Source organism: Capsaspora owczarzaki, assembly GCF_000151315.2.
Source record: "Capsaspora owczarzaki ATCC 30864 unplaced genomic scaffold supercont2.14, whole genome shotgun sequence".
Lineage (NCBI taxonomy): Eukaryota > Filasterea > Ministeriida > Capsasporidae > Capsaspora > Capsaspora owczarzaki.
Window position 1 is genome coordinate 1 of NW_011887305.1, and position 13,308 is coordinate 13,308.

The 13,308-nt window shown below is 53.0% G+C and overlaps 3 protein-coding genes across 3 annotated transcripts; 1 reads left to right on the forward strand and 2 right to left on the reverse strand.

The window, feature by feature from the left end:
• Window positions 1–8: 8 nt before the first annotated feature.
• CAOG_07461 (hypothetical protein) lies at window positions 9–521 on the reverse strand (the record flags this gene model as incomplete). The annotated part of the gene is made up of 2 exons (XM_004343285.2): window positions 396–521; window positions 9–255 (listed from the first exon to the last, which is right to left on the reverse strand). Exons 1-2 carry the CDS (start codon window positions 446–448, stop codon window positions 9–11), a joined length of 300 nt encoding a protein of 99 aa, XP_004343335.1. The 5' UTR covers window positions 449–521.
• Window positions 522–2,160: 1,639 nt separating this feature from the next.
• CAOG_07462 (hypothetical protein) lies at window positions 2,161–6,217 on the forward strand (the record flags this gene model as incomplete). Its single annotated transcript, XM_004343286.1, has 2 exons — window positions 2,161–4,337; window positions 4,432–6,217. 2 exons carry the CDS (start codon window positions 2,161–2,163, stop codon window positions 6,215–6,217), a joined length of 3,963 nt encoding a protein of 1,320 aa, XP_004343336.1.
• A 3,389-nt stretch (window positions 6,218–9,606) lies between these two features.
• On the reverse strand, window positions 9,607–11,794 carry CAOG_09094 (hypothetical protein; the record flags this gene model as incomplete). Its single annotated transcript, XM_011272449.1, has 5 exons — window positions 9,607–9,945; window positions 10,020–10,504; window positions 10,575–10,634; window positions 10,723–11,683; window positions 11,747–11,794. The coding sequence occupies 5 exons, from the start codon at window positions 11,792–11,794 to the stop codon at window positions 9,607–9,609; spliced, it is 1,893 nt and encodes a 630-aa protein (XP_011270751.1).
• Window positions 11,795–13,308: the final 1,514 nt, after the last annotated feature.

Here is a 13,308-nt window from a genome sequence, read left to right on the forward strand (position 1 = left end):
CGCCGAGGCTAGCCCGGGCGCTGGTCGCAGTGGTGGTTGCGGCAGATGAGGAAGAGGAGGCAGTGGAGGGGGAGGAGGAGGAGGGGGAGGGGGAGGAGGAGGAGGATGAGGATGAGGATGAGGATGAGGATGAGGATGAGGATGAGGATGAGGCCGCAGGCGAGGAGACCGCAGCAGAAGCCGCGGTGGGGGCCGTCGCCGTGGCCTGGCCGGCTTGGCCGGGGGTGGTGGTCGTGCTGGCGTTGGTGTTGCCAGCTGTGCCGGGAGCGGCGTTGCCACCGGATGTCGCGGTGGGGAGGACGGGCGCGGGGTCATTGGACGTCATGTCCACTTGGCTGCTTGGGGACGCAGTCCTGGCTCGTTGTTGATGTTGGGCGGCCGCCGCTAGCGCTGACGCGATGGCGGGTTGGCCTGGACCAGTCCCAGAATTCTTGGACGGACCAGTCATTTCTGGGTTGGCGTTGGGCGGTTGGTTTGCTGACGTTGGGCGTGTGTGTTCGGGCTTTGGTGGGAAGGCGCTGGAACACAGAAAAAGAGGACTGACTCATCCGGATGACGTACACTGTTTCATACGGACTCGGAATCAGCGCATTTTCGTATCAAAATTGTCATCTCACTTTTTTCGAAAACATGACGTGGGGGACAGGATTGGCGAAAACAATGCAAAAGCATGCGAAACATCCCTTTAATGTCATTTTACACTATGTTTCGCCCGATTTGGTACCCATATAAGTACAGATTCGGAATCAGCACGCTTTCCAGATGAATATGAATGCGAAACTTTTTTCTGCAAAACGAGACAGAAAATTGTGGCAAAAGCGGAAAATTCACCTTTCAGGTCGATTTACACGAAAACGAGTCCGATGACGTATACCTCTTAATACAGATTCAGAACCGGCGTAGTGTGTAGTTTAACATGGCCATGAAACTTGTGGTGTAAAATCAGAGGGGAAGAAAGCTATCGTGAAAACAGCGAAAAAAATGTGCAATTTTCACCATTTTTGGCGATTTGCACGAAAACTAGACCGATAAGATATACTTTTCATTACAGATTCGGAATCAGCACAATTTTTCGAACAAGATGGTTATCTTACCTCTGCTGTAAAAAGTGGGTCCAAATTCGGAAGGGACCTAACACCTAACTGGGAGGCAGCTTTTAACCGGGAGGCAGCTTTCAACCCTAACTGTCATTCTTTTTGTTTGTTTTTTTTTCACTTTCTTGTCGCTCGTTGATCGTTTGTTGGATTATCACTTAGCATCCTTCCATTGCTTTTCGCTAATGGCATTGTTTGTTGACCCTTGTTGCTGATTTGTTTTTGATTGTTTTGCTGGTTTGTGTGGTTTCTGGCTTTTTGTTTCCTTTGATTTTTTCACTTTTGTTCGATTTCGCCCCATTCTTCGTGGTAATAGAAGAGGACTCTCAATATGAAGCGGTTTTCTATAAAAGTAAAGGCTTTGCCATGTCCCCTTGACCACTATGTGCGCCATCCAGCGCCGCCACAACGCGCTATGTGATCAGTACCATGTATACTGCATGCCTAGGGCCACCAGAGTGGGCGGGGATCGCTCCAAAGGAGGGCGGTTTTCCAGCTTTTTTTTTCTGTTTTTGCGTTTTTTTTGTTGGTTTTGGGCGTTCTTCAAGGCATGGGTTTCTGATGCACGAGCGGGCTACTGCCCGCTCGGCATTTCCGGATATTCGTCATTGTGCTTTGCAATTCGTGTTCCGTAAGGTAGGCACAATGGAGTGCTTCAAAGAGAATGGAAAAATTCGGTCGCTCCGCGACGATCCGTCGCGTCGCCGAGCGTTGTTCATTGGAAGGCGGGTTTTGAGCTCGTCCGTCTGGGACTCGCCCGCCTTCGTGGTTGCAAAACAAAAAGAAACATATTTAATGTACGAAAACGCCCCGCGCGGCGCGCGGGGGGACTTTAGACGCTCGGTGGACGAGCCCCAAAAGAGCGGGATGAAAACGGGGAGAGTTGATCTTTGCGGTCTGCTCAGTCCTTTTCCCTGTGATCGTTCTTCGATCGCTCCGTACGTCAGCCCCTTGCTGCTCTGCGTGCCGAGCTCCCATCCTCACATTCTAGACATCTTTCTGCATCAAACACAGGACAAACGCACGCACACGCGCACGCACGCATCGCGCTCCACATCTTCACCAAATGAGCGTTCCAGCGCCAGAAAATCCCGCCACAACCTGGTCGCCAATACTCACCGTCACCTTCGTGGTTGACGCCATGCCCAGCCCGGCCGATCAAACACTTCAACTTGAGCTCCCCCCGCGAACGGACCGGCTCATGGTCCGCCATGTTACGGCGGCGCTCCCAGGCTTCATCCCGCCTGAACTCTTGACCTCGCCCGAAACCCCCATCATCCAGCTAGTCACGTTCGACCAAGATAACATCATGCGAGTGCAACATGACAACACAGTTGTGAAGACGTCGCAGCTCATGGCGGTTGTTTCCTTCAGGTGCAGCAAAAACAATCACGACCGCCGATCGTTCGAGTTCTTTGAGGGACGAAAGACATGCAAGTCGTGCACTGATGACAACGCCAGATATCGTAAAAAAGCTACTGCCAAGAAGGCTGCGTTGAAAGATCAGCAGGCGAGCGAGCCAGCCGAGGAGCCAGCCGAGGAGCCAGCCCAGGAGGCAGCCAGAAACGCTCCGACAACGAGGCTCGCCGAGCTTGCCCACACCCGCCTGATGTTCAACGATCCGCAGAGCCTGGAGGACTTCTGGGAAAGCCAACAAAGTACAATCGACTTGCGTTTGAAGCACGACTACTGTCCTGGTCAGTCACGCAGGTCTCAGGTCAGAGATGAGATGGATTCGGCTTCGCCTGTTCTCTCTGCCCACGCTCCACATGATGCTGAAGACGACCTTGCTGCATCGTCCGTGTCTTCGGTTCCGGAAGCTCAGCTCACCCACGCAGACGAGGTTTCCGAGTCCATTGATGAGGATGATCTCAACTCGCACCCAGGCACGTCGCCGGTTTACCTCACGCAAGATGAGCGTGACCAACTCAACCTCTGGTTCGAGAACCGACCCGTGCTGTGCTCAAGGACACAGCGCTTCTGGTGCTTCAATCACCGGTCAACAAGCAGCAAGGAGCCGTCTCCAGCTTCGTCGATGATTCAAGACCGATTTCTCGAATCATTAGACTTCACACACCCCATGCATACGCATCGACTCGACAACGACTTCCGCGTGCAGCCAGGATTAGGGCAAGGCTCGTGTACCTTTGCCATTTCGAAATCCGACCTGGTTCAAGTAGACGGCAACACGCTGCAGGTTGTTGGTTGGAGAGTTTCTCTCGCCGGCCAGCACGATGCTCGGTGCACGGAGGGCGTCTTTGCTCACAAGCAGTTAGCGCATCCGAGCATCCAAACATGGGCATTTGATCTCGCATCCAAGCGCTGCGACGTCACATCGATCGTCCAACAGTTTCAAGGCAGCGCCTCAAACCCGCCACCCGTCCCACACCCGTCTTGGAACGTTCCACTGACGTCTGGTCGTTGGTATCCTTCGCATGACGCTTTACGCATGATGGTCAAGGCTTTCAACCCCGAGACGGCTGGTTCCGAGGCAATGCGCATGGAAGACTTGTTAACCAGCCCAACCTCGCGTGCGCTGGCGCACCCGCATCCTGTGGGTCGGTGTGGAGTTTGTCCTGGCATCAAGTCATATCAACAGTATCCAGACGTACTCTTTCATCAGGCCCAGGATCCTAATTGCCGTGATTCGCCAGGCATTCTTGTTCTGGTCACGCCGTGCCAACGCGCAATGTGGAGCTCGCTGCGCCCTCAAGTCCTGTTCCTCGACACCACCTACAAGGTGACCAAGCTCCGCTGGGGCTTGACGGCGCTTGTTGCAGCAGACGAGTGCGGTTCAGCCGTTCCCCTGGCGTTCATGATAGCCTCCAACGATACCGCGGCAGTGTACGCAAAATTCTTGTCGGTGCTCAAGGAGGCGCTCGGCCCTTGCTTCCAGCCTCTGCGTTTTGTGATTGACAAGTGCAAAGCCGAGGCAGCTGCCATCAGGGAGGCCGTCAATGTTCAGATTTCCACTTGCTGGTTTCATGTCAAGCAGGCCGTCCTGCGCAATATTTCTCATCCCGACATTGAGAAGATCCTCAAGAAAGTTCGGCGTTCCAGGTCCCTGGAGGAGCTTGAAAGCCGCGTGAAGAGCGTCAGAGAGGCCGGACTGAGCGAGAAGGACTTGGCGTACCTGGAGAAAGAATGGTTTGCCAAGGGCCAAATCGAAACCTGGACGCTTCCGCATATCGGAACCATCCCGAAAGCGTTGGACCAGGGTTCTACCAACAATTTGATTGAGAGGTGAGTGACCGATCGGTTTGGAGAGGCTTTGTACTTAAACTGGCGTCCCCCACTTTGCTGATCTTGCTTGCCTTCGTTGTTGTCTCGCACGCAGACTCTTCAAGTCAATCAAAATGACGCATCTCAACTCCAACTCGAACTCGGATTTGCCAACGCTGGCGACCAAGCTCATTCGGGATGTCAATGAGAAGTTTTGCTTGAAACGTCAATGGCTCCTCGTCAACGTTCCAAATCTCGCCTGCCTCCCCAAGTATCGCGAGCGTATCTGGAACTACGAGTCGACAGCCAAGGCCAGAGTGCTGGACAACCGTGTCGTGATACTCGACAACAACGCTGGTGTTGGCATGGTGATCCCGGAATCAGCAACCCTACGCAGCGAGGACTTGAGGGACTTTGCAACCGGTCACATGAAGACCCACGGACTTGGTCAAAGCACCGATATCGGAGACTATGCGTTGGTACCACAGGACTACTGGCACAAATTGCGCGACGATATTTATCGGGGATACAAGAAGAGTGTTACCATCGTCGTCGTCAAGTCCCGTTTTTGCACCGACTTCCACGACTGCTCCCTCGTGTGCACGCACATTAGAGCTGCTGCCCGCCTGCTTGGTGGACTGGAAGTGTTTGGTATCGCGTTGGACGCGCTCATTCAAGATCGTGAGGCTCCAAGTCCTGTCCGCACAACTGCAGACCCTGAGACGCCTGTCTCAGTTGGTGCAGATGTTCCGCAAGACCAGAACTCGAGTGAACCAAGTTATGAGCACGGCAGTGGCGATGGCATGCATGTCAGGGAAGCAGAAATGTTTGAACCGACTTCTTCGACTGTTTCGACTTCGTCTACGGCAGCGGAAGAGGTTACACCCTCGGTCGCACCACCCTCGGTTGCACCCTCAGTTGCACCCTCAGTTGCACCCTCAGTTGCACCCTCAGTTGCACCCTCAGTTGCACCTTCGATCACACTACCGTCAATACGCACAGCTATGCAGGCTACGAGCCTGTTTCAAGACGACGACTCCGACTCCGACGACAGCGACTCACCACCTTTGAGGCACTCGTCCCAGGCGCAGAAAGTCGTCCACGAGATCTCGCTTCGACTGCAGCCAGTGTTTGATGATTTGCAAAAATTATCTTTGCCAGTCAAAGCGCTCGCAACCGTCGTGAAGGCAGTTCGAACGTTCGCTACCCGCTCCCTGAGTTCAGTCTCTCGACAGCGAGCAATGCGCACCCTGTTTACTGATAAAACTTTTAATCAAACAAAGCGGCAGGCTCAAAAGACCCGGGCAGCGACTATCAGCGCGAAGCGAGCTGCAGCTTACGCAAAGCACACAGAGTACGCTGCTCGCAAAGTGCCGGGCGTCAAGCCGAGCTTCAGACCCGCTGTCAGGCCACCAAAGTCCTCACTGCGCGCCAGCGCTGCGTACATCGTCGCTGGCGATGTGGAAGCGTTTGAAAGGTCGGAAGATCAGCGCCGTCGTTCTGCGCAAATGCCCGTCAACTCCGTTGCCAACAGCTCCAGTCAAAGTGCTCCAGCAGATGGTTTGACGGAGACTGCTGGTACACGGCGGCGCAGAGCTCTATCGCTTGATGCGGGCACCAACTCGTCCGAGGAGAGCTCACGCAAGCGCGCTCGTCTTGACGCCGCCTCGAAACATTGGTTCGATCACCTCTATCAAGACAACGCTGGTTTACCTGCCAATACTCGCCCCAGTCGATCTCGGCAACACGTGTTTGGCAACCGCGAGCCTGACAGTGATGATGGCGATTTGAGCGACACGGACAGCGACGACGACAGCGAGCCTTTTGAGCCCGACCTGCGCGACCTGGACCGGCCCGATCGAACGTTTTTGAAAAGATGTGCCTCCCAACAACGTCCGTAGCGCAACTTTGCGCACACACGCCCCTCCTGTGCACAGATTTGGGCGGTACTGCTGACCACAGCCTTTGCTTTGTTGTGTTGCCGAATAAACGCATGTCTTTGCAACCGTACTGTCGGGCCGTGTTTGATCATAATCCTCCCTTCTCTGATCCCACGTATAGAATGTACATTTTAGATACTCGGTCCGGTGCGCGGCGGTGGGAGCAGGTCTGCATACCGCGCAGCAGCATGTTGGCAAGCTTCACAAGAAACGCTGCATTCGCGAGGTCTTTTGTTTTTCTAAGTTCGTTGTTTTGCTTTCCCCGAGAGCGTGTTCTGGGCAGCGACCAGAAGGACCAAACGATCCGATCCGCAGCTCACACGATGAAGTTGGTACATGATGTGGACCTCCCAACGCGTGCTAAACATGCCGGTTGAGCTGTCTAGGGACCACGGTGAGGTGGGTCGCGCGCGCGTGAAAACCACACTCCACAACCCCCTCCGCCGCGCAGCCTACGCCGAGTCTACCGCCATCCACGGACAACAGATGGGGGTTTTAACGCACAACAACTCAGATTTTATTGGAGAGAGGAGGGGACAGCGTCTCGTGACGGAGGCGATTTTGCAGCTTCATATCGGGAGTACTCTTCTGTTACCATTCTTCGTTCGTGCTGTAAGACCTTGGTAGGGTTAGCCAGGCAATGTTGTTGTAAAGTGTTTTATTTCACTTTGCAGACTGAACTGCAATTCCAAATGCATGCAAACAAACAATACAAAGACATCAACGCCGAGTCTTCTTAGCAAAGAACGACCCAGTCGGGACCGCAGAGCCTGCGGGTCCTGACACGTGCACGACTTTTGCTGCTGGACGAGTTGCGAGTTATTTGTTTTTATTCTTCTTCGACATGACACCTCGATTTTTTATCTATTTTCCATTTTATGTTGCCGTCGTTTGCTTTCAACCCGAACACTTTGGTTCGGCGCCTCTCGTTTGATTCTTCTTGTTTGCGTTGGTTGTCCAAGCGCCGCTAGAACTACTGTTTTCCCCCAGGAACGCTTAACTTCCCTTGTTCGTTTGCTACTCGTACGCTGTTTTCGTATTTGCGCATTCTCCATGCTTTTTGCGTTCCTTGTCACGTGAGTGTCACAATGCTCCCATAGTTCTGTAACGTTTTCACTTTATTCAAACATTTGCTTTATCATCGTCCGCTGGCGACTTTACATCGATCCAATCTTCTCTGTCTGCAACTCCGAGCAGAAGCTGTAGCTCCTGCTCCTTTGCAGCGCGTAGTTGTCTTTCGTCAGCGAGCTCTTGCTTTGCGGCTGCGAGCTCCAGCTTTGCGGCTGCGAGCTCCTGCTCCTTCACTGCGATCTCCTGCTCCTTCGCCGCGAGCTCCTGATCCTTCACCGCGAGCTCCTGTTCCTTCATCGCGAGCTCTTGATCTTTGGCCGCCAGCTTCTGCCGTTCGTCAGCGAGCTCTTGATCTTTGGCAGCCAGCTCGGAGCGCAATTGCTGATTTTCAGTTGCAAGAGTGTCTGAACTCTGAGGCACAATGCTTGCGGCGGCTGTAGCGGCATTCAGCGCCGACGTGGCGGGCGACGGCTCGTTCTTGGGTTGGACTCTGTTCAACAATAGTTTCAGCCAATGCATCTAACCGTTGTGTTGTGCCTTGTTTCTTCAAGCGAATACGCAAAGTCTTACCTCATTTTCCCACAGGTAATGCATGTATTGCCCGTTTGTGTCAGTGCATCGATTGCACCTCGGGACAAGCAGTTCCCGTGCAACCTGTTGTCGTCGGATGATTCATAGCATGAGTCTCGTGACCGTCCGAGCATTTTCCGCAATCAATTCTTACTCAAGCGTCTTCAGTGTCTTGTTCACTTTGAGCGCCTCGACAATCGATGGAACTGCGGCATCGCCTATTTCATTGTGCCACAGACTGTCCGTCCCGTCCCATCAGTGAGCCACTCTCGCTGTCTCTCACCTGTAGTCACCCACGCGCGCTTTAGTGGCAGTGTCTTACAATAGCTCAGTCAGCGTTGCGTTCACTTTGAGCGCCTCGGCAATCGCCTGAGCTCCGGCATCACCAATCTGACTCCAGCCCAGACTGTCCATCCTCCAGCAGTCAATACTCACAATTGCTTGTGCTGAATCATCCACTCTCATGCATCAGTCAAAGTGAGATGACTTACAAGAGCGTAGTCAGCGTTGTGTTCACTTTGAGTGCCTCAGCAATCGCTTGAGCGCCGGCATCGCCAATGTGATTACAGCCGAGACTGCCCATCCGCTCCACTCTTAGTGCCTTTTGTTGAATAGTCCCCCACTCCCGTATTGCCGTATGACTGAGATGCCTTACAAGAGAAAAGTCAGCCTGGTGTTCACTTTGAGTGTCTCAGCAATCGCGCGCGCTCCAACTTCGCCAATCTCATTGTGGAGCAGACTGTTCGTACCATCGTCCATCGTTGAGCACTCTGAATGCTGTGCTGGATCACAAGCACAAACAACTTACCTGATCATGGTCACTGTCGTTTTCACTTTGAGTGCCTCAGCAATTGCCAGTGCTTCAGCGTCGCCAATCTCTCTGTCGTGCAGACTGTTCCTCCATTTCGTCAGTGCACCCACTGCCACATTCATTCCAATAAACTCGGCTTCGTACTCGACATAGTTGGGCCCATTCATGACTTCGTCATACAGCTCGCGCTGTCTCTGATTCATATTCGCATACGTCAGCATCATTCGAAGTGTGGTAAATTAAAACAGCGAAAAACAAAGACTGCCGAACAACCTCAAAGCGACCCAATCCTGGTGTGTATTGGCTCGTTCTAGGTCCGTGCTCGGCGTTCATGGTCATGGTTGGTGAGCAACTTTAGTCGAAAAGTGGACGTGCATTGGTGTTTTGTGTCCCGGCGGACCAGCAACCAATCACATCTCAAAGCAAACAAAGCCAGTATAAGAAAGCATGATTGAAAATTCGGTTAAGATCGTCCAAAAGCCAATGGAAGGAGATGAGTTTGCAGTCGGAGAGAAGAGCCAATTCAAAACTCGATGCAATCATCAGCTGTGGCGAAATTCCGCTCATCATTTTCCTCAATTCACAAAGTTTGACCGCCAGTAGTGGATCTTGGTCCTCAACCTGTACAATCGCACGAGAAGGTTTACCGTCCTGAATGAGGTCTGCCGAGATACCATTTCCTCGATGCCACGCTGCATCCAAGACGTGATTGACGAGAATGGTGGATGTTCTGAGTACTAAAGTGGAGCTGGCTTGATTTGGTTGATTCTTTGCGTGACTCGAGGTGAATTTTTGTGCTTTTTGTGCACACAGTACAAATTGACAATGTCAACAGCATTCCACATTCATGTTGTTTGACTGTTGAACAAGCATCTCTCTACTCACGCTTTGTCACGTTTTACGAGGGCGGCAGAAGTGTGGTGAGCGATAATGACATGCAATCTTGCAGTGCAAGGAGCGGTTTCAAGGAACTGTCATCTGGAAGCCTTGAGCGAATTGCTCCAGGTCGCCCGCGGTGCATCACCCACGAAAGCGGCGGCTGATTTGTAATCGTCACTCGAGACGTCAACATGACTCCGACAAGAATCACAGTGCCTTCTTCCATGACATACTTTCGGGCGAGTTCCCTCCGAGCATTTGTTTCCAGTCTCTCAATCTCGTCTTTGGTGGTGAGACGAAGAGACTTGTGATGCTTTACTTGCAGTCCAATGACTGCCGGACGCACTTTGCCGCTAGTCTGCAATCAACATTATGCCAACAACGTGAGTAAAGATCCAAACCACAAAAGGGCGGTAGGGTTTGGCAACTTACCTTCTCGACGACTTGAGCATGCATGTAACAGTCAATAGCCGGCTCAATGTGAGTTGCGAGTGTACATTCAGCATTGTCGAGCTTCATCATGCACGTCAGGTCTTCCCTCCAATTGCTCAGTGGCAACCGAAGTTGGAGTCCCTCACATCCCGCACCAAACTTGACGCCAGGTAGCACCCGACTCAGCGGTACATCAATGTGAGCCGGCAGCTGTGGTGCACCAGTCTGGTCTGATGCGTCAGGCTGTTTTGAAGCGTCAAGCTGCTTCGAAGCGTCAGTATGATCCAGCAGTGCTTTGGCGACAAGTACAATCAATCGCAAGTTGAAAAGGTTAACCACAGTATGCTCCCACGCAACTGCAGGAAGATAACGATCCGTGAAGTGATGCTCCATCCTGCGCTGAAGTTCATCGACATGGCGGTAGGCCGAGCGCACAGTTTGTGCGAGCGTGTCACGTCTTAGTGGGGCGTCACCCGAACGTAGATCTGCAAACACTCAACGAGCACGTCAACTTGTCGTTTCTCAGGTCACAAAAGCAATTCCAGAAATCCTCACCAAGTTTCGACTCGCTGGGCAAATTGAACTGCAACGACCCTCTGCTGTCTTTCTCGCACGCTGTTGTTTGTCATCAATAAGGCGGAAGGAGTCAACACAACAATCAGTCAAGTCCAGCATCTTGAAGTGTGACAACCAGCCAACTGACCGACGAAAGCACATCCTGTGTTAATCCAAGAGCGAGTTCGGGCGTCCAGACTTGAAGGGTTGATCGAGAACGCGTCGAACGCACAGAAGTGCACGAGTTCGATAAACGTGCGGGCATTCAGACAGAGTTTAGCCGCCGCGCCACTTGCCATCACACCAAGAACCTTCTCAATGTGGCATGGTATGCCACCGGAAGGATGCAACTGGCTCTCGAGGTTTGCATCCACGCGCGGGGGTTCAGGCACCTCCTCCTCATCCACGTCAAACTTGCTTGAAGTTGAGGTTTGAGAGTGGAACGACTCAATCAGGCCAGTGGTGAGTTCGTCGGACAAAGTGCCAGCGTAAAGCACAAAGAGTCGCGCTGCGGGGCGCTTAACGGCAGCCTTGAGTGACGCGAGAGTCTTGTCCAGCAGCCGACGTTGACGTTGAGCGTTGTGCCAGCTCGAACAGCCAAGCAACTGTTGAATTCCGTCAACAGCGATGGCAAGCCACGGCAGTTGATCATGACTCGTGGGCTGCTGACTGTCGTTACGAGCCGAGTACTCAAACTCTTGGATGAACTGGAGCGTAGCAGCGACCTGGAAGCTGCCAGTTTGTTCAAAGTTGTCCTGAAAAAACCTCGGGGGAATTTCAAAGTAGGCAGCCAGCAGGCGAGTCGACAGAGCGTGCTCCGGATTGGCTTGCTTGAGAACTGTCCAGTCGTTTGCAGAGTCGAAACCGGAAGGACCGTCGAAAGAGACGGATAAGCACAACGGATCGTTTTCTCTGTAACGATGAGCTTCCGGGGCAATTTGATGCACAAACGCGTCGCACAGACCCGAGTTCCCTGTACCAGGGATTGTGGCAGCAAGAAACGACCGATGCTCAAGTGGATCAGTGTCGTTTGCGAGTGTCTTTTTCATCCGTTTCTTCAGCAGCGCCTCGATGGAGGAGGAGGTTTCCTTCTGTCGTGTGTAGCGGGTCTGCAGAGCAACAACATTAGACAAACTTCACAATTCGGTCATTGCGCTCGACTAGAAACGTACTTGCTTTCGCTCCAATGTGATCAGGCCACGGAGCGAATCGCGGATCATGGCTGGCGTGCTTTTCAGCTCTCCTGTTGTTCCAGCATGCGTTCATGAGCGCGCACACATTGAGTCGAAACAGCTCGCACCAATCTCGTCAAACGGCGCTTACGGAATGGCGCTTGAAGAAGTGGGTGTTGTAAATCACGGTACTGCTGTTGTTCCTCGGCTGTGAGGTGAGCAGGGACCTGTGGACAAAACAAGCAATTGTCAGTCTGAGGAGCAAACCACCAATCCATCTCAGAAACCAAGCGTCTTTGAGCACTGACTTGCACTGGCGCAGCCTGGCTGCTGTTGGTTGCTAAACCAGCACCCTGCTTTGAACACACATCGTCAGCTTCAACCTTCAACAGAAACTGCACATTTCCCACTCACTGTGTCGTCAATCGTTATTGTGAAAGTTGACGCCCGCTTTGCACGCGCCAAAGCTGAGCTCGATTTTCGAGCGCTTGGGAAGACTCTGCCGCGTGTTTGCCCAAACATGTCGTCCTACCAAGACATCGGTGAAGGTGAAAACTCCAGAGTTTCAAAAAAGACGGGAAAAAGGTGGGTTGGGCGGAATGGAAAGGCCATGCCATGTTTGGCGGCTCTAGAATAAAGCCTTTAATGTGTTGCACGGGGAAGGAAGTTGACTGGGCGGATGGGTGCGTGAGTGGGTGGGTGAAGAGTATTCGAGAAGAAAACAACACAAAAAAGGCGCGCAAAACTGCCAAGACACAGGCAACCTTTGTCCACTTACGGCTGCCAGTTTTGACTGTTTCGGCGCCCTCACTTCACTGGCATCTGAAAGGGCTTCAGATGCGCGACGTGCATTCGCCTTCCGACTTGCGGCCGGTGGAAACGGAGCCGTTTGCGGGTTGCGCTTGGACGACATTGAAAAACAACGGAAAGTGACTGAGCCAAGATGTGACACACAGACACTTTTTAGGATGATGGCATCGCCAAAGAGCTCCATTTGCATATGGCCTATCAACTCGATAGCAGAGGTGGGTTCGGTCCGACTGGGCGCCGACTGGCTGGAAACAGATCGCCGGCTCGCTCTCCCGCGAAGAGTACGACGACAGAATTGCCACCGGGCGCTACGACTGCGCGCACTGCAAACACGACGGCCGCTCGGCCAAAGAAACCTGGCACCACATCCTTGTCCGCTGCCACACAGCCCAAGCGGTTTGGGAAACCGCGAACGCCATCTTCCAGCACGCTCACTCAAGTTCCCTCCCAATGTTCGACAAAGCCCTCCTGTTCGGTCCCTTCCCCACCACGCTTGCGCGAAAAAAGGAAATGCGAGCGCTTGCCACGATCCTGTACCACCTCGGACGCTGGGCAATCTGGCGCACCCGCTGCGAAGCAAAAATCAACAACACATTCACACCCAGCCACACCACCTTCATCAAACTCGTCCACTCCCGCGCCCTGCAGGACATTGTGCCGCGAGCCCCGCCTGCTGACTCTCCCACGTCGAAGATGTGGGGAAAGTGCATTGTCAGGTCAGAAGAGAAGACCACCATTTCACTTCTACCCCC